The sequence below is a fragment of the Erpetoichthys calabaricus genome, chromosome 4 (genome assembly GCF_900747795.2).
Source record: "Erpetoichthys calabaricus chromosome 4, fErpCal1.3, whole genome shotgun sequence".
In the NCBI taxonomy this organism is placed as follows: Eukaryota; Metazoa; Chordata; class Cladistia; order Polypteriformes; family Polypteridae; genus Erpetoichthys; species Erpetoichthys calabaricus.
Window position 1 is genome coordinate 48,383,271 of NC_041397.2, and position 21,637 is coordinate 48,404,907.

General features: G+C 39.8%; 2 protein-coding genes across 4 annotated transcripts in view; one reads left to right on the forward strand and one right to left on the reverse strand.

The window, feature by feature from the left end:
• pdk3a (pyruvate dehydrogenase kinase, isozyme 3a) overlaps positions 1–3,934 on the reverse strand; it is a 62,102-nt gene extending 58,168 nt beyond the window's left edge. Inside the window, exon 1 of the mRNA XM_028799419.2 lies at positions 3,607–3,934. Coding sequence (XP_028655252.2) covers positions 3,607–3,712 — 106 coding nt within the window. The 5' untranslated portion in view covers positions 3,713–3,934. The remainder of the gene's footprint in view (positions 1–3,606) is intronic.
• LOC114650004 (uncharacterized) lies at positions 3,151–8,087 on the forward strand. 3 transcript variants are annotated; one of them, XM_051926928.1, is made up of 3 exons: positions 3,151–3,346; positions 5,138–5,429; positions 6,564–8,087. In XM_051926928.1, exons 2-3 carry the CDS (start codon positions 5,206–5,208, stop codon positions 7,453–7,455), a joined length of 1,116 nt encoding a protein of 371 aa, XP_051782888.1. In that variant the 5' UTR covers positions 3,151–3,346; positions 5,138–5,205; the 3' UTR covers positions 7,456–8,087. The 3 variants fall into 3 exon arrangements, with proteins under 3 accessions (XP_051782888.1, XP_051782889.1, XP_028655253.2); XM_051926929.1 differs by lacking the exon at positions 3,151–3,346 and adding an exon at positions 4,061–4,140; XM_028799420.2 differs by lacking the exon at positions 3,151–3,346 and adding an exon at positions 4,110–5,044.
• The last annotated feature ends 13,550 nt before the right edge of the window (positions 8,088–21,637 follow it).

Genomic DNA, 21,637 nt, shown 5'->3' on the forward strand with positions numbered 1-21,637 from the left:
AACTCATAATTATGTTAAGGTTACATAAAATAAATATGGTAAAAAAATTCTTTGAGGAATGGCTAAAATTGTTACATTTGGGGTAAAAAAACAGCTTACTAGGTGTATGGTATTTATGGTGCTAGTCTTTAACCTATTAAGCTGTTTTGAGAACATGTGGAGATATTTCAGATATTATAAAATAATCACACTATTGATATGTTCAATATTGCCCAGGCCTAGCTTAGTTCGATATCCAAGAAAATATACATATTCAAAAATAATTTTGACAATGTAACAGGAATAACATGATGGCAAACATCAGAAATGATCATTCAATTCAAATACTGAAAGGTTTACATTTGATCAAAAGGAAAAGGTCATAATGCCAATGGAAGTGCATAGATATTTGTGTGGGGACTACAACTGTTTCAATAATAAACAAACTTAACTGTTTTTCTTTATGAATCACTGCATGCATGACTGATTAGTTATAAATGCTACTTTCAGGGCCAACTATCAACTTGAATTCATTGCAAAGTTTAAAGTCTAAATGTCTAAAATGCTAAAATGAGATTGCACTTACAATGTCTCCAAATAATCTTTCTGATTACACTGTATACTACATTTCTAATCATGTCTTGACACACAAACCTTTACTACAATCAGTTGGATATCAAAGTCCGCATTGTTAAAGGACAAGAAGTACAGCGGTGGCATTGGCTTGAACAGCACTCTCCTAACCACTTGTGGAACTTAATCACATTTTCTTTTGCAAGGCAAGTAAGACTTTGTGCTGTAATTGACAGTGGCCAATAACCAATTTGTCTTGTAGGTCTTGCCTTAAATGAAAAAAGGTCCATTTGCTATGTTACATTTTTAAGATATATTAGGGCAAAGCATTACAATCAAATTAATTTTAGGGGTTTAAAACCACTGCTTCAAAGGTTTCTTTAATGAATTCCTGTGAGCAATGCAGAATAACAAATTTCAGAAAAAACAAAGCAGATAAAGAAACTTTAAAAATTGTTTGAATATCATTTATTACAAAGTTTTCTCAACAAAGAAAGCAAACATTATATATATATATATATATATATATATATATATATATATATATATAGTTTAAGTTTCAAGTAATTTCAAAGACAATGACCATGCCTTTAAAAGCTACTGAAATATTGTTTCAGAAATGAAACTCATGATGAATAAACTGCAATAAACTGGTCTCTTTTCAGGCTACTACAAAAAAAGTACTAAAGGAGTATAAAACTATTTGCTTGAAAAGAATGTTAAGCATGCCTCATCTATGTAATGTTTATATCACTTTTCATATATAAAAACTAAATTAATATTGCTTAAAACAAAGCAAATATCCAAGTGCTTGGCAATTTACTTTTAGGTTGTTCAGATACTATAACTGCACAATAATCAACAGTGAGCCATTCAATACGGGGAAAGGTACACACGTTTCACACTTCTTTCAACATAGTTGTGTCCTTTCCCCCCCCCCATATTGACCTTCAGAACGGCACATTCACATGAAATGTCTTAATCCTTTGAGAGCTTTGTTGTTCAGGAGGCTTAAATTTCTTGTAGGCCAAAAGTGTCCTACAAATGTCACGCCTCTCCCTCTCTGGGCACATACAGAACTGAATATGGTTTGAGAGGAAGGAACTGCGAATAGGAATACAGCACTCTCCACAGTGCTGAAGCGACCCATATAGGCCTCTTCTTTAATTGCAGGAAACTGCAACATCTGCTCTGCTGTTCCACACATCTCAGCAGCAGTCCATTTTAAAGAAGAAAAAAATGAAGCCAGATATGAACAGATTTCTTTCAGGCTTTTTCAATCAGTTTATTTCTTAAGAAATTTGAAGGTGACTAAGGATTAATTAATCATATTTGCCAATGTGTTTCAAAGCATTTATGTAAGAATTAACCATTCAGTCTTTCATGTGCTCACTAACACCCATAATTAACACTAATACACTTCCACATATTAAAAAGTAACTGGTACTATTACATTGCTAGTAAATCAAGTGCCAGCATGTTCTGCTTATTCACCTCTAAAATGTCAACTACAACTTGCATTGTACAGTGTAAGTAACACCTTCCAGTTTGAAAAATGTCCAGAGAGATTGCATAATATGAAAACAAGTAGGATTACAAAGAGAAAACAATGCATCAGATTGAAAAAGGAATGACATCCGGTAAATAAAATGTTGCAAAAAAGAAAGCAGAAATCATATACATACATGTATAATGACATAATATATTTAAAGATTATCAACAAAAATTTCAAGCACTGAGGCAAGGGAAAGAGAAGAAAGGGTCCACTTTTTGCAACTCACTTTTGAAATCAGAAGTTGCCCAGAATTTGCAAAGGAATACATGCCAGTTGCTTTTCAGACCTTTTATGGTAGCACCTCTGCCACATGCCTATTAACTCATATTTAACAGTGACTGCACATACACACAAGCAATGAAACTGAAAACTGGATTAGGCAATACTAATGCAAAAGATTTCACCAAAAACAATCGTGGTCTTGCATCATTAGGCTCAGCATTATTTGCCATTCGCTAACTTAGCAGTAAAGCATCAAGGAGTCTCTCAAGACATACAGTATGTGCCGAAAAAAAAAAAGGTAAGGAATTTATTTTGGTCAAACCAGTGGATGGCTGTTTACAAACATGAAAAAATCTGATACAGCATTGCAAAAACATAACTTTTGGAAAAGTAATGTTAACTAAGGGTATTAACACATTAATACTTAAGTTATGCAAGTATTCTAACAACCTTACTGTAAGGAGGAAATCATCCACATTTTCAATTACTATGGGGGTTCTTAGCGACTCAAAGCCTAAATTAAATGGTTACATTTGAACCTTTAAAGAGCTTATTTATTCAATACATCTTTAAGTATTCATTATTACCCTTATTGCTATGTGCTAACTTAAAATCGTTCTGTAAGGCTTTCGGTTTTCAAACTGTCGTATTTTCACTTGCACCAGCACAAAACCGATCTGGAAAAAAACTATCTGCAGTCCTTAACGTTTCGAGGAATCAATGAAATGTTCATTTTTATTAAAAGGAAACTTCGCACTTATTAAAATAAGTTATACGTGGAAGAAATTAATTTACATATTTCATGGACAGTACATGGCAATGAAATACTGAAATCTTCCCTGTAACGTTAACATGGCGCTGCGAAAATATGCAAAACCTAAATAACAAGACGAAAGCCAACCAAAATAACCCTTATCAAACGCGGGCCACAACAGACTAGGACGTACAATTGTTGTGGATGTAAACAAGCAATTCACCAACACAAACATGTCAAACTGCTCGTCAAAACAGCCACAAGTAACTACAACGTATAAAATGGACAACTAAACACTTAACATTTTTATGCTGCATCGGTTGAAACATTCAAAACAAAGATAATAATGAAGCATTTCATCATGATACGTATCGTATGGTCACTTCTTGTATAGACTTGACAACCGAGACATTTTAACTGATAAACAGACTGCATAGGAAATAAAAATACTAAGAACTTGGCCAAACGTCAACCAAAATGAGCACACATATAGATACATGTACACAGAGCATCGTGTACTTACCAAAATCCAAAAACTGCTTTATGGACAAAGGCGAAGGGGAAAAACGAGAGTAGTACTCGATTTGTTTTGGGGTTGTATTTTTCAGCAAACGTATAAAAAGCTTCATAGTGGACGGCGCATGAAATTTCCTGGGCAACTTCAATAACCGAAAAAATAACCGCAACTACCCTAGGCCATTTCACAACGGTTACCTGTTAAAGAAAGAAAGGAAAAAAAGTTGTACACGATAACCTTAGCAGCCGTATTAGCTGTACGAATGTCCAGCACGTTAATTATCTCGTTAACAAAATAACTCACGTCTTCTAGCCGGTACAACCAACCTCAAAGAAATGCCCGCCCCCGCTGTCTGTTAATTGGTGTTATTTGTTATTCGAGCAAGCATAGATACAGGAAGTGAAAATACTGTTTTTTTATTGGGTAATCCTATTGTCTATACTCACAATAGCCAATGGGATTTTTGGGGGTGTAAATCGTACGTTGGTTGACTGCGCCTTTAAGAAAAAGAGGCAAGAACGAATTAGTTCGGCGAATTAGGTGAAAGTTGTTGTGGATTGAGTCCTGACGGCTTGGTTAACTTTTGTTGAAAAGTAGTCATATTCCATTCTTATTATTTGAAAATTCTTTATGCTTAACGAATTCTTTAAAGTTATATAACATTATTATTATTGTATTTTATCCGACGTTCGAACATGTATTCGTAAGAAATGTTGGATGAATGGATTATTGTCTGTCCGGCAAAATGAAAAACCGATTCGACACAGTATTTCAGGATACATTTGTTCTGCTCGGGACCCCATGCTAGCTCCTGGCGCTTTAAATTAAATATAGCAGTTCGGCTCCATGTGTACGTAAATCTAACCTCGGAATCTGCACATCCCAGTCGGTTATCTTTTATAGAAACATCTATTTTGGAAAAACAGACGATAATTTTAAAAACGTAGTTTTCAGCTGGGATGTGTTTCATATTAATGGATAAAGTAATATTCTACTCGCCTTCGATTAGGTTACAGTAATTAAAAGCTAACCATTTTTAAGGAAATAAAGCATGGATTTCGCTATGTTTTGTAAGGTTCTTTTTTAACACGAATTTACATTTATTAATTTACAAATCTTACTTCAGAAGGGATTTTATCGTGGCGTCAAGGTACAATTCAGTGTTTTTGTTTAAATATAGTAAAACTGTGGCTAGACTTCACATTTTACATTAAGAATAGTGCAGTATACAAACATATCATAATGGTAAATTTAAACTAGAACATACAAGTTTGGAGAATAGACGTGGCATGAACCAATTTCAGAAAAATAAATTGGGAAAATACACTAGGAACACATTAGGAAAATAGACAATGGAGCTCAAATGGACCCTTCACATGCTTTGCTAACTGAATGTAAGAATCATAAATAAATGTATTTTGGGACTAACAAGTATTTCCTATGGGTGAGTTAAAGAAAAGTAGTAATTTTTCTAATGCAACAATAATATCTGAACTATTCAAGAATTTATTTGAAATCTATATTTTGTTTTTACCAGAGCACATACTAGCAGACAAAAAGAAGACTGCAGCTCTTCTTCTTTACTTGAAACGGCGGCGACGCAGGATGATATGGGTGAATCCACAGAACCAAAGGCGAAAACAGGAAGGAGACTATTATATCTTGATGTCCCAGTTACATTTAGATAGAGACCGTCATCGTGCCTATTTTCGCATGAGTGCAGAACAGATGGAAGATCTCCTGTGTTTAATTGGGCCGGATATTACAAAGATGTCAACAAATTACAGAGCTCCTATTGAACCAAAGCAAAGGCTAGCAGTCACACTCAGGTAATTATACAATCTTTACTTGGGTTATGATAATAAGGGCATTTACAACGGTGCTCAGTATTCTGTTGTGTGTCCGAAGTGGGGCTAACATTTTAAAGCTTTGCAGTTTCAGTACTTAATATTTTTTATTAAAGAAAGTAAATGACCATCCATCCATTTTCTAAACCCTCTTTGTCACAGAGAGCAAATAACAAGCAACTGCAAAAGTTTTAATGTACTTGTGTGTGTGTGTGTATATGTATGTATGTATGTATGGATGGATGTATGTATGTATAGTATATGTATGTTTTTGCATTGTGACCACTGGGGCTGTTGCAGCATCCAAAACACCCAACACAACAGCTCAGACAAAAGTTCTAATGAGGACAAAGGGTTTTATTGTGTGAAACTCAAACACACACACGTTTCCATGAATCACAAAATATAAATCAAACTCTCAGTAATCGTTCTGTCTCTCGTCCACTCCTCCAGGTAAGCATTTTCTTCCTCCTCCCGACTCTTGCTCTCCGAATGGAAGCAGGCTGCAAAACTGTGGAATACTTCTTGTGTCCCGAAACTTTGGCTCAGGAGTGCTCCCGTGTATGCTTGAAACCCCACAAAATAGGACTCTCTAGTCCCTTCAGTGCCCCCTTGCACCACCCACAGAACTCAATAGAATGACCCAGGGAACTACAATTCCCATGATGCCTCATGGGTATCCGCAGGGGTACTGTAGCCCAGGGGCACTGCCACCTAGATAGATAGATAGATAGATAGATAGATAGATACTTTATTAATCCCAATGGGAAATTCACCTAGTGTGTTGGCAGGAGACAATGACCTGAATACATTGCCTTCCCCTGTTCTTCCATGATACTGGTGTCCTGGTCGGGTAAGGATCTCAGGTCAACTCCATCTGGGATGCCAGTATGCCAGTACCAGTGTGCCATCACTCACAGTATGTATGTGTGTGTGTGTGTGTTTGCCCTACAATGGACTGGCTTCCTGTCCAGAGTTTGTTCTTGCCTTGTACCCGATGCTAGCTGGGATAGGCATCAGCCCCCAAACTGCAACACTGGTCTGAATTAAGAGGGTTAGAAAATGACATGACCCAAAATTAGTACAACATAAATGATTAGTATTTTTTTTTTCTAGGTATCTGGGATCAGGTGAATCATTTACCAGTCTTGCACTGAGTTATCGACTTGGCATTTCAACTGTATCAGCTTGCGTAGAGGACACTTGCAAAGCAATTATTAAAAGAATGTTACAGTGTCACATGTCTCTTCCCAGTGAGGATGAGTGGAAAGCCATTTCCCAGAATTTTGGACAAAAGTGGAATTTTCCCAACTGCCTTGGGGCAATTGATGTAAAACGCATTCACATTAAGGTTCCCACACACATTGGAAGCCAGTATTTTCACTATGAAAAAGAAACCTCAGTTTTTCTGCTGGCTTTAGTTGATGCAGATTATCAGTTTAGAATGATAAATGTTTCTGAATTTAAAGGTGATGAAGGACTTTATGCAAGCTCTTCAATTGGAAAAGGATTAGAAAACAAGTCTCTAAACATTCCTGAAGATTATGTTTTACCAGATCAAAGTTATGGTGATAAGTTGCCATTCACTATTGTGGGTACTGCAGCTTTCCCACTTAAAACATATTTAATGAGAGTGTACCCTGGCCAAAGCCTTTCGAAAGAGAAGCGTATTTTCAACTACCGTTTGTTAAGGGCAACAGATGTAGCAGAAAATGCCTTTGGAATTCTTACTTCAAGATGGAGGATCTTTTATGGGAGAATTAAACTTCATCCCAAAAAGGTTGAACAACTGATAACAGCTGCATGTATTCTACATAATTATGTACTAAATCCCAGTGAATGTGAGGGATGGCTTTATGAAGGTGAAACAACTGGTGGCAGTCTAGAATCTGTGCACAACGTGGGTAGTAATCGAGCAAATTGGAATGCCGTTTGCATCAGAAAAATGTTCTGCCAATATTTCTGCTCGCCAGAAGGAAGCTTACCGTGGCAGGTTAAAATGGTGTGAGAGCAACAAAGAGGGACATTAGTCAGTAGTGTACCTTGTACATCTTTAAGGCTTCCCTGAAGCATAGTTGCTTTACTAAGTTTTCAGTGTCTTTTTCACCACTGGGTATCAAATCATAATGTTGGTCTATTTGCAATGTCAGCCCAGCAATAGAGTCTATCCTAGGCTCATTTTTACTTTTCTCTCCTGTGGCTGGGATATCCATGACCGAAAATTGGATTAAGAGGTTAGAAACAATGGTAACATGCTATTTACTATTTCTAATAACACTTCTGACCTACTAAATATTATATATTCAAATTGAAATTAAAATTAGATGTATTTTAAGTTAAGTAGGTAATGAAATTTTGTATATGGTTAAAAAGTTTCATTGTCTCCTCTTAAATGACAGACACAGTTTTATGTATACGGTTTTTACTACAGAATTACATTATCCTGCTATATGGGATTAGTCATGTTAAGGAAATTGATGCATAATTGATTACAATGCGTGCATATTAAAATAAGGAACCTGTGGCATTCATTAAATTAGTTTTAACATTACAGCAGAGAAAAGTAACTTTTGTACCTGGAGAAAAATGTGAAATACCCCTTAAAGTATTAAAGTTCAATTTTATAATAAAATAAAGATGAAAGCCAAAAATATTTGCAGTACTATGCTCTCAGTAATTTTAAACACTGTTTTAAAAACTTTTTTAAAGCCTTATGTGCAAAATATAGAATACAAGTGAAGGTATAATAGTAAGGCATAATTGTGTTTAAGATGCCAGTGTTCCAAGAAAACTACATGCCATGTAACATCTAAGTTTCTTTTATTCTCCTACTTTATACCTTTTGGGTCATACAGTTTTACATTGACACTGGACAATAATGAGTAGCTATTCTAATTTTGTTCTTGGACAATAATTTTTATTTCACAGAGTGTTTTTTTCCCCCACTTGCATTCTGTACATCATCTATCTATATACAAAACTGGTTTTGTATAAAATACTACAGAATATGAAAAGTTTTATTTTCTCTATAAATCAATTTGAATTCTCCCACATCCCTAATAAAGTTGCATGCACACCTTGTACCTTTAATGCAATATTAGGTGGAAATAAAAATAAAAGGGAAAAAATCTGAGTATATGATATAACTCCACCCTGAACCAATAGGTGTTATCAATGCAGAAAGTTGAATAGATCAGAGCCTGATGACTTAAATTATGAATTAATGCAGTAAAAATAGCTGCTGTGGCATTTGGCTTTCTGCCTATGAATAAGAGAGTATCTGTGTTGTATACACTACAGCGAAAGGACCAGCCTCAGGCCTGTCCTCTCTGCAATCTGAATATCTACCCTCTTCTAAAAGTGCAATAATAAAGCTACTATCAAATGGACCTAAATTTGTAATTTCAGTTTAGACGTTTGATTTCACTTATCAAAGTTTTAACGGTCTCAGTGGAACAATAAGGTACACAGGGATGGGGATTTCATGATATGGTAGTAACCTGTGTGTCATGAGGGCAGGTGATTAAATATTTAATATAAAAAGTCCAGTATAAGGCTTGGTTAATTCTTATATTGTCTTTTCTTTGAAGGTTCATTAGCTTGTGTTTATAACGAAATACTGTTTGTTGGGGAAGCATGATTGCTATGTGGATATGTATGTAACTTTTTTAATATGTGAAGAGAAAAACTCTCTAGGAGTTCACACTGCATAACAGGGCATGATTTGTAGAGTGTCAAATTCTGGTATAGCAGAATAGCATCATGTGGATGCTATTTACTCTATAATATAATATATACAGTATATATATATATATATATATATATATATGGAAGAGAAGGTCTGTGATACGGTTTGCATATTTGCAGCTGGAGATCCACAAAGGGAGAAAAAATGAATCACGTATCATCCATCCATCCATCCATCCATTTTCCAACCCGCTGAATCCGAACATAGGGTCACGGGGGTCTGCCGGAGCCAATCCCAGCCAACACAGGGCACAAGGCAGGGAACCAATCCTGGGCAGGGTGCCAACCCACCACAGGACACACACAAACACACCCACACACCAAGCACACACTAGGGCCAATTTAGAATCGCCAATCCACCTAACCTGCATGTCTTTGGACCGTGGGAGGAAACCGGAGCGCCCGGAGGAAACCCACGCAGACACGGGGAGAACATGCAAACTCCACGCAGGGAGGACCCGGGAAGCGAACCCAGGTCCCCAGATCTCCCAACTGCGAGGCAGCAGCGCTACCCACTGCGCCACCGTGCCGCCCATCACGTATCATAAAGTAGTTTTTATTCCTGAGCTTTCAACCCCTACCAGGGGTCTTCATCAGAGGATAATGCTTAGACTTACAAGAATCAAAGGCAATATATAGCAACACGTTAAGTTTGGGGGGTGGGGGAGGTGACTAAGTCAGTATGATGGGGGGGGGGGGGGGCGTGTTTGAGATACCGGGTGGTTGCTGGTGAAGTGTAAAATCTTGTCTGCGTAGCATTCTTTGCAGTAAACACTTGTGGTCAGGGTGGCGTCATTATTTCTTTTGATGTAGATGTCCAGGAAGCTGATGTGTCGGTTCATTTCTTTTTCTGGATTGTGGGGAATATTGTGTTGATATGATTGTAGAACTTGTTCAGCTGGTCCTTTTTTAGTATGACGAATGTGTCGTCTACATAGCGTATCCAAATTTTGGGTATGATCTGGGATAAAGCCATGTTTTCAAATCGCTGCATTACCAGTTCCGCTAGGAGTCCTGATAACGGCGATCCCATTGGCATGCCTTCTTTCTGAGTGTAATACTTGCCGTTGAAATGAAAGTGAGTTTTTTGGCAAAGTGATATTAGGTGCATTATGTCTTTGATGGACAGTTTGGTTCTTCTATGGTGGGGTCGCTATCCAGTCTCATTAATAGTGTTTCTGTGGCCAGATGAATCGGAATCATGGTATATAGCGATACAACGTCAAACGAGACCATGATCTCGTGCTCGGCGATGGATACGTCTTTCAAGCGCTGTAATGACGACTCCGCGCTGTTAACAGAATAATCCGAGTCGTAAGTTAAATGTTTGAGTAGTTGGAAAAGTCTTTTTGATAAATTGTATGAGAGACGCTATCTTTTCCACCTTTTCACCTCAAACGGATACTCAAAAACATTCATTAATCGTAGCTTACACAGGAGACGCCAAATAAATCAGCCATCAACAGACCAAGTGGGGCGTCAGAATAGCACACAAACCCACAAACAATTTGCGCACAGTCCTCTTTAATGCCAAAAACAAGAAATCGACAGCAGAAACACGAAACGCAGTTTATAGTATCCCCTGCAATTCTTGCTCAGCGGTATACATAGGACAAACTTCAAAAAGAATCTCAACACGTGTACAGGAACATCGCAACGCTGTCAGAAGAAAGGACGCACTATCATTGATCTATGCGCATACTAAATCAACAGGACACACATTCAACTGGGACAATGTAAAAGTAAAATTTAAGGCCAGTACTAAAAGTGCCAGAGAGTTGGCTGAGTCTTGGCTATCAAATGAAAACGCCATCAACAGACACTTGGACATAAATCCAGCATATGCTAACTTAAGAAGAACATGTACATAATAAACTATACAACCCCCCCCCCCCCCCCTTGATCATACTGACTTAGTCACCTCCCCCACCCCACCCCCCACTTAATGTGTTCCTATATATTGCTTTTGATTCTTGTAAGTCTAAGCATTATCCTCTGATGAAGGCCCCTGGTAGGGGTTGAAAGCTCAGGAATAAAAACTACTTTATGATACGAGATTCATTTTTTCTCCCTTTGTGGATCTCCAGCTGCAAATATATATATATTCTGAGTCTGTATGAACATAGTCTATTGGAAATGCTGTTGAATGCACTGTTGGAGCATTGCCTTCCAAATATTGCTCCTCTACAGTGGCTGTAGTCTGAGGTCCTCCCAGATTGTTGATCTCCTCACAATGTTAAGAAGGGAACTATATTTTGGCTGTTTTCTACAAGAATGACTTTCTTTAGGACACTACTCAAAGTTCATGACAATAATTGATCAGTTAGTTCATCAACAGATTTGGCCATGGATGTAACACCCAGTTCACCATTTCCTTCTGGTTCTCTTGCCAGTGTACTGATTCAAAGGTACATCTCACATCCAACCCAACACACAATCACCTGCTTCTCCTACCTTAAATGAGCAATCCATCCTTTCCTGAGAAGAACCATCACCTCAGATTTAAACGTGCTAATCATCATTCACACTGAAAGACTCCAGTGCGTGTTTGATGATCAGTGTGCCAAGGCCAGAAATATAGTACCATCTAGTTGCCCGTGCTATAAAATCCCAAGTCTGAGTCTTGCTATCTTGTAAATGCCAATGACAAACGGGAAAGGGGATGAAGTGAGCCCTTGGCAGACTTTTTTGCTTAGTTTTAGCCAATTTGGCTAGCAAAGAAATCCAGTTATAGCTCTATGCTCAAATTTTGCACAGGCAGTATTCTCCCTGCAATCATGTCCATTCGTTTTTCTTAAATCATTCCCCAAGTTCACACTGAATTGAATACCTGGCAGGTACAGGTGCTAACAAAATTCTAGATTGATTCCTCATTTGAACAGTTTGCATTTATTTGCCTCTAGGAAACTCAGTGATATTTGTCTACAGTGTGTTATTCCTTACACTGAGTCCTCTCATCTGTACTGGGATCTACATTTTTCTTTATTTCAGGCACATACTTGGACAGCATTTAGTCTGGTGACCCCGTTGATTATGAATTGCTGCCTAGCCTGTGCTTCATTGAGGGAAAGAGTAGGAAATGTTATTGTAATTAATGCATGCATTTATTTGCTAAAAAAACCCAGCCAGGGGGAATGCACAAACCAGTGTTCTTCTTCGTGCTGGTCCCAAGCCTGGATAAATGGGGAGGGTTACATTAGGAAGGGCATCCAGTGTAACCAGATTGGTCAAAGTCCGGGTTAATAACAGGTGCCTCAAGACCTGTTAGCACACAGGGTGCTGGGGGAAAATTGGGCTACTGTTGACCAAAAGAGAAGAAGAGGGGGAAGGTGTGTCCAAAGGCAGAAGGAGAGGAGGAAGGCCTGGAGAGTGTAAGTGAAGGTAGAAACTCTGAATGCTGGTTGTATGACTAGTAAAGGGAGAGAGTTAGCCAATATTATAGAGAGAAGGAAGGATGATACTGTATATTGTGCATGCTAGAGACGAGATGTAAGAGGAGTAAGGCCAGATGTATTGAAGGCGGGTTCAAATTGTTCTGCCATGGTGTGGATGGGAGGAGAAATGGGGTTGGGGTTATCCTGAAGAAACAGTATGTCAAGAGTATTTTGGAGCTGAAAAGTGTCAGTCAGAGTGTTGATTTTGAAGCTGGAAGATGAAAGTGTGATGATAATTGTTATTGGTGCATATGCCCTGCAAGTTAGGTGTGTGATTGATGAAAAAGAAGACTTCTGGAGTGAGTTGGATGAGGTGGAGGAGAGTGTACCCAAGGGAGAGAGAGTGGTGATTGGAGCGGATTTCAATGGACATGTTGGTGAAGGGAACAGAGAGGATGAGGAGATGATGGGTAGCTATGGTGTCAAGGAGAGAAATGAAGGAGGTCAGATGGTAATGGATTTTGTGAAAAGGATGGAAATGGCTGTGGTATGTATTTTAAGAAGAAGGAGGAACATAGGGTGACGTACAAGAGTGGAGGAAGATGCACAAAGGTGTATTATATCCTATGCAGTGTGACAATGCGGGTTCAGCTCCATGCTCCCATCTTCTATTAGGGAGACCTTGAACCGAGCACCGTCGGTAATGTCACCGATGAGCTAGACAGTGAGGCAACAACATTAGAGCAAGGGGATGATATAAAAAGTGCAAAGTGCTTTTATTAAAATAAATCAAAACAACAACAAAGTGTTCAAATAAATAAGTGCAACAGTGCAAAGTCCACAGTTCAATAAATAATCCTTAAAAGAAATGTGGAGGTTTAAAAATACAAAAACAAAACACAATCCTTTAAAACAAGGTTAAAACGTTGTTCAGGAAGCAGTCTCTTAAAAACCAAATGACAAGCCCGGTGCTTCTTTTAAACTAGTGTCTCACCTGCTTCTCCCGTTAGGGCCCTGCAGCAGGCGAGACCCTCTCTCTGCGGCTGACCTTCTAAAAGTGCTTCTGCTGCCACTACTACTGTCAGTCGCCTTACCGATCCTTGGCTCCGGTTGGCCCCTCCTGACAGTGACTTGGGATTCCACAATGACCAAGGCTCTCACGTTGGGGACACAACGTCCCAAGTCCCGACTCCCGCTACCTTCCGCGGCCTTAAGCGGAGAGTCATTTGTTTCCCGGTCACTCCCGTCCTTCGTAACAGTAATCTCTACAGAGTGACCACATCTCCTACTTCCCTGGGTGTTGGCCAAACACCCAGGCTGTCTGCTTAGCTGCCACGAGCCTGCTCTCTCTCGCTTTCCTTCACTGGCTTTCTCTCACTCGCTTCCTTCTGCAACCTCCGTTTCCTAACTGTCTCGGGCTTCTCTATATATAATGGACGTGGCAGCTGTGGCAATCAACAGTTCCTGGGATCAATTACGCTGCGGACCGTCCCTCACATGTGCACTTAGGTGAGACACGCCCGCAGCATGAATCCACCCGGAAACCGCTTCAGCCACACTACCACACCCCTCACTACGCCGCGAGCACGGTGATTATTTATTTAAAACAAACTGGCCTTTGCTGGGAGAGCTGTGGACCCACAACACCACATTCCACCCCCCATAAGACTCGAGTTGCATGGGAAGGCTCCACGCCACTGCCAACTCAATGCAACTGGAGCCCAGGTCCACAGCTCGGCCACTCTACCCTGCACTAAAACCAATAAAAGCACGAAAACAAATAATCCCACAATAAAATCAACCCAAGCCCCCTTCATAAAACCAGGACATTAAAAGAATAAGAACTTTAAAAAACAAATAAAAACCCTCAATAAATAAATGTCCATAAAAAGCTCAGTCCTTTAAAAAATGACCTCCTCCAGCTTGGGTACGTGGGTTCTTTAAAAATGTCTGGCACCAATCCCACTTGCTGCTCTGTCTCCTCTTCTGTCCCCACTGCTAGCTCATCCCACCGCTGCCACCAAATGTGATGATGCAGGTTCGGCTCCAGTCGGCTCCCCCTGACAGTGACTCGGGATTCCACAACGACCAAGGCTGTCACATTGGGGACACCACATCCCAAGTCCCGACTCCCGCTGCCTTATGCGGCCTTAAGCGGAGAGTCACTTGTCTCCCGGTCACTCCTGTACTTCATAAAAGTAATCTCTACAGAGTGACCACATCTACTACTTCCCTGGGTGTTGGCCAAACACCCAGGCTGTCTGCTCAGCTGCCACGAGTCTGCTCTCTCTCGCTTTCCTTCACCGGCTTTCTCTCACTTGCTCCCTTCCTGCTTCCTTCTGCAACCTCAGTTTCCTTCTCTTTTCTCCTGCCTAACCGTCTCGGGCTTCTCTATATATAATGGACGTGGCAGCTGTGGCAATCAACAGTTCCCAGGATTAATTATGCTGCGGACTGTCCCTCACCTGTGCACTTAGGTGAGACACTCCCACAGCACAAATCCACCCAGAAACCGCTTCAGCCACACTACCACACCCCTCACTACGCCGCGAGCGCGGTGATTATTTATTTAAAACGCAATGGCCTTTGCTGGGAGAGCTTTGGACCCACAACACCACATGCAGGTGGGTTAGACTGAAGGAGACTGCAAAGTGGTGGGTGGGGAAAGCGTAGTTAGGCAGCATAGGATGGTGGTCTATAGGATAACATTGAAGATCAAAAAGAGAAGGAGAGAGAGGGCAGAGCTAAGAATCAAATGGTGGAAGTTGAAAAAGGAAGACTGTAAAGTGCTGTTCGAGGAGGAGGTAAGACGGGCACTACGTGGTAGTGAAGAGTTACCAGATAGCTGGGCAACTACAGCAGAAGTGGTAAGGGAGACGGCTAGAAGAGTGCTTAGTATGACATCTGAACAGAGGAAGGAGGACAAAGAAACCTGGTGGTCGAGTGGGGAAGTTACAGGAAAGTATACAGAGAAACACGTTGGCAAAGAAGAAGTGGGAAAGTCAGAGAGATGAAAAAAGTAGATGGGAGGACAAGGAGATAAGGCATAAGGTGTAGAGAGGGGTAGTGAAGGATGAAGGCGTATGATGAGTTGTATGAGAGGTTGGACACTAAGGAGGGAGAAAAGGACCTGTTGGCTAGACAGAGGAACAGAGCTGGGAAAGATGAGCAGCATGTTAGGGTGATAAAGGATAATGATGGAAACATACTCACAAGCGAGGAGAATGTGTTGAGCAGATGCATAGAGTACTTTGAGAGGTTGATGAATATAGAGAATAAGAGAGAGAGAGAGAGAGAGAGAAGGTTGGATAAAGTGGAGATAGTGAACCAGGAAGTACAAGAGATTAGCAAGGGGGAAATAAGGACAGCTATGAAAAGGGTGATGATTGGGAAGGACATTGGTCCAGATGACATACCTGTGGAAGCATATGGCTGTTTAGGAGAGATGGCAGTAGAGTTTTTAACCGGATTGTTTAATGCAATATTGGAAATTGAGAGGATGCCAGAGGAGTGGAGAAGTGTACTGGTACTGATTTTTAAGAATAAAGGTGATGTGCAGGACTGAAGTAACTACAGTGGGATAAAATTGAACAGCCACAGCATGAAGTTATGGCAAAAGAGTAGTGGAAGCTAGGTTAAGATGATGATGATGTGAGTAGTATGTACAGTATAGTTTCATGCCAGGAAAGAGCACCAGAGATGTGATGTTTGCTCTGATGTTGATGATGGAGAAGTATGGAGAATGCCAAAAGGAGCTGCATTGTGTCTATGGACTTAGTGAAAGTATATGACAGGGTGCTTAGAGAGGAGTTGTGGTATTGTATGAGGAAGTCCGCTATGGCAGAGAAGTATGTAAGAGTGGTACAGGATATGTAAGAGAGAAGTGCAACAGTGGTGAGGTCTGCAGTAGGAGTGACAGATGTGTTTAAGGTGGAGTTGGGATTACATCAAGGATCGGCTCTGAGCCCTTTCTTATTTGCAATGCTAATGGACAGGTTGACGGATGAGGTTAGACAGGAGTCCCCAAGGACTATGATGATTGCGGATGACATTGTGATCTGTAACGAGAGTAGGGAGCAGGTTGAGGAGACCCTGGAGAGGTAGGGATGACAGGAATGAAGGTCAGTAGGACTGTGACAGAATACATGTGTGTGAAAGAGAGAGGTCAAAAGGAATGGTGATGATGCAGGGAGTAGATTTGGCAATGGTGGATACGTTTAAATACTTAGGATCAACAGTACAGTGCAACAGGGAGTGGTGAAGAAGAGAGTGTAGGCAGAGTGGAATGGGTGGAGAAGAGTGTCAGGAGTGATTTATGACAGATGGGTATCAGCAAGAATAAAAAGGAAGGTCTACAAGATGGTAGTGAGACCAGCTAAATTATATGGGTTGGAGACAGTGGCACTGACAAAAAGACAGGAAACAGAGCTGTAAGTGGCAGAGTTAAAGATAGTAAGATTTGCATTGTGTGTGTTGAGGATGGACAGGATTAGGAACAGGTACATTAGAGGGTCAGTTCAGGTTGAATGGTTTGGAGACAAAGCCAGAGATCCAAGATTGCATTGGTTTGGACATGTGCAGAGGAGAGATGCTGGGGAGGATGTTAGGGATGGAGCTGGCAGGCAAGAGGAAATAAGGAAGGCCTAAGAGGAGGTGCTTGGATGTAGTGAGAGAGGACATGCAGGTGGTGGGTGTGACAGAGCAAGATTCAGAGGACAGGAAGATATGGAAACAGATGATCCACTGTAGCGACCCCTAATGGGAGCTGCCAAAAGAAGAAGATCCATTTGCTACAAAATTAAGCAAATTGTGTAAAATCATTATATTTTTCCGTGAAAAAGGTTAGAACATCATTAGGATACACATGACTCAAGATGTGCTTCTGATAACACCTTTAACACTCAGTATATTTTACATCATCAAGGTCAATATCCAAGTGGCCAAGAATCAAGCTGTTTGAGACAGAGTGAGCAACTGTGCCTCCATATTTATCACATTTATCAGCTATAGAACAGTTGAGTTAGCACTCAAACAACTGCCAGCTTTTGACAGAAATGGCAAATGAAAGGGGGGATACAGAAAACACTCCCAACTCAGGGCCAGCTGTACCATTTAGGCAAACAAGGTCATCACCTAGGGCAGCAAAATTTGAAGGGGGCAGCATTTTTTAAACAATTCATACCCTGATTTAAGAACACCCAGACTCAATACAACTGTCTGAATCCGACTAACCCTATTTAAGTGTTTTGTAGTATTTTTTCGTAGTAGAAATATTTGGTCTTAATGTCTGAATACATAATAAAGCCCGTTATAGGTGGTCTTCCAAATTCCAGGATGCATCACACCCAGTTTTACGCCGAACTTCCTTGTTTATTTATTTTCTTCTGGTGCAAGTTTGTACTTTTACATTTGTTTGTGTACCTATTCCTTTTCAGCAAGCTTTCTCTTTATCATATTTTCATGCTCATTTTGACTTTGGGTTGGTGCAGATTTTGGATACATCCCTATAGTGTTCCTTCCATTTCTTTCTTTATTTTGCAAGCACAGTAAATTGCCATTTTAGACAAATCATCTATATCTTATAAATCCTGACAATATTTAACTGCATTAGATGAGGAACAAAAATACACCAAGTCTGGAGTTCTGCCTGATCGCTTAACTTCTAAGCATGCACTTTACTACATTGCCATTTCTTGAATTGTACTCTTAATACTATGTACTGTATATTATACCAGTGCTTCCTGTCTCAATTCCATTTGGCTAAGCAAAACTGACCAAACAAACCAAAAGCCAAACTGACCAATCAGAAAAAACTGACCAAACAAACCAAAGCCAAACTGACCAATCAGATTGCTCAGGAGGACTATACACACACCCACACACACCTGTGTTATAATAAGGCTATGTCATGGGACTAGATGACAGCCCAACAGTGAGACTGGGTATATTGGTTTACCCTACTGTGTGACAAAAACAAAGTTTACTATGTATCTCAATGAGAGGAGGAGTAGGTATGGTGGAGTATAGAAAGCCAGCAAAGGATGCTGGGAAGTTGTACTGTATGGGTGTAGCGTGAGGAGTCAGTGCAAGACACTGGATAACTACACAGGAGTGCTTCAGACATGCATGTGTGAATGTGACAGGCCTCCGTGGGTGGTGCTGACACTCTGGTGGGAGAAAAGCAACAGGTAAGGTGTCGGTTAGTAGAAGCCTTACGGGGGCCCCAGAGAGAATTCAGGTGAGGTTTTACCCGAGTGGTGTTCAGGAAAGAAGAATGGACTGTGGATTCGTTCCATATGAGCGCATGTCCACGTGTGTAGGTTTGGTACCCCATGGATATAGAAGCTGTAATTATAAGATTGCATGGAGTGGTGTGCAAGCCTATGGGTGAGGTTGAAAAGTTGTACGACCAGGATTAGCTGCAGACATCCCACAAGCATATTTAAAACACTGCAAGGGTTATCTAGAGTATCTTCTGTTGGTGTGGTGTTTTATCGGTGATGCATAACAACCATCTGCAAACTCCATGATAGAGGAAGAAGGTGATTTAGAATTTGCATTGGAATGGACATATACTGCAAGTGCTACGTGGAATCAGTTGGTTTTGCTAATATGCTTCTGACAGTCCCAAGATGCGAAAGAAGGTATGGAAGTGCCTGATAATTGAAGTCTTCCAAAAGTCCTGAGAGGAAGAGGCAGCATTGTGAGCTGATGAGTAGTAGTACTATCAGAAAGGAACTGTCAAAGGGATGATTGATGACCTTAAGCCCCGCCCCAAAACATGATTGATTGAAAATATGAAATATAGAAATATAATTTATGAAACTTATGACACGTGGCTTCATTTATGAAAATATGCTTTATAAATTATGAAACTTATGACACGTGGATTCATTTTATAAACACTACATTAAGAAATTAAAATTAAGTGAAATATACCCTTATCTTGCATGTAATACAAAGCCAAGCATGTATGTATCTTTCTAAAAAACGGTATAAATTATTCACTTCTCATGCCTGTGCTCATCTTAATAAATTTCACAGATTCAAAACAATTAAGAAAATATGCTATATAAGACAAGTCTTAAGTCTTAAAAACGCATAGCTGCCATTGTAAGTCCTAGCAATAAGATTCACAGACGTTGCAGCAATTAAATCCCCACAGGAAGTCACCAAATCTGTTTTAACAATATGATCGTTCAGACCATGGTTCGTTACACTTTGTTTTAATTACCTTTCTGTTTTCATAATGAGCCCCCGGCGTACTTAATCTAATTTGAACGTGTTCTATTTTTTATATCATAAGATTTTAACGTAAATACTTGTTTTCACCACGATTCAAAGCAATTAAGAAAATATACACTCCTTCTGATTTGCTACATAAGACGAGTCTTAAATCTGTTTTTTACTGATAAAATCCTTAACACGTTTTTCAGCACTTGGTAAAAATACCGGCAACCCGTTCGAATTAAGTTCGAATTCGAACTTAATCACAAGACAGGTTTTTTTTTTTTTTTTTTTTAAACCAGACAATCAGTTAAATGTTAAAAGACTTTAAAAACTTCAGCGTTCAGCACAACAATCAACGGGTGCATGCTGTCTCTGTTCATATTCCGAACGAGCCCCCAGCTCTTTATTTTAGCCTCGTTAATTGGGTAAATGTCAAAATAGACTTCGTTTCACATTTATATCAACTTTAAAATTGTTGGTAAGGATCGTCTGTCTTCAAACTGATGAAATGGTTGTCTTTTAAAAATCTGAAAACCCACCTCCCGGTGAGAGATCTGATTTATAAGACAACCATTTCATCAGTCTGAAGAGAGACGGTCGTTACCAACAATCACAAAAGTATTTTTTCCATTGTCTGCCATTGCGGAAGAAAAAGCGAAATCGCCTGCCTTTTGGAAAGATCGCCAAGGGACTTGTATGCTGAAAAAGTTTGCGTGTCGTTAGATGGTAGCGCAGAGTTCTTTATGCCGCCAGTCCTGGGGCCTCATGTATAACGCCGTGCGTAGAACTCACACTATAATATGGCGTAAGCACAAAAGCGGGATTGTGCGTACGCACAGAAAAATCCAGATGCAGGAATCTGTGCGCACGCATACTTTCACGTTCTTCTACTACATAAATCCCGATTTGCGTGAAAAGTAACGCACGTGCACGCGCCTTCTGTCCCGCCCCAACTCCTCCCAGAATTACGCCTCTTTGAATATGCAAATCAATATAAATAGCCTTCTGTGAAAAGACAATGGGAAAAGCACGAGAGAAAATATAAGAATTTCAGCGAATACCAAGTGGAGGCAAATGAAAAACGTACTATTTGTTGGTTTAAACAGTGGTATAATCAACAAAAGAAAGCTGATCGAGTGACAGTGTGTCGGAGAATCTCGAAGGCTCAACTTCACAAAGTCGCACAGTGCCCGAAATAAAAAAGAAATCACATATCAAAGTCGCCGTGAAAAAGCGAGTCGTAGCCCACCGTCTGAGTGTCATATGAAAGCTTATTAGGGTACAGACAAAAAAAAAAGGCACACAGTGGGGAAAAAAGCACGAAATGTCAACTTTAATCTCGAAATTTCCACTTTAATCACGTAGTTTATTTTGCCATTAAAGTAGAACATCTTAAACTTCATCTTAAAATCGTTTAATTTACTAGTTTCTCAAATCCTATTGTAACTAAAGTGGCATGTTAAATGCTTTGTTCTGTATTTGATCTTCTATGTGCTCTATGTGTATGAATCACTACCTGCTTTTTAAACGGGCTTTCTCTTTCTCCGACAGGACACATACTCCATTACATTCTTGATATTACAGCTCTCTGAATAATTAAAATACTGAGATGTATACGTGATATCTTTTTCATGATGATAGGAATGAAAGCATGTTATTAAACATGGGAACACGGTGGCGCAGTGCTTGTTCATGTCTCACGCAAGAGGCTTGCTGCGCCATGCGCAACCTTCAGTTAAATAATTTATCACAGCAGTACTGTCTCTTTCAAACGTACTAACCTCCAATTCCTGTCCTTACTTTTCTTTCTCCAAAAACTCAATCGCCACACAATAAGCT

Excerpts from the sequence above, each read along its gene's own strand:
- LOC114650004 (XM_028799420.2), top strand. Across the intron at positions 5,430-6,563 it reads AGGCTAGCAGTCACACTCAG|GTATCTGGGATCAGGTGAAT; the intron begins GTAATTATACAA and ends TTTTTTTTCTAG.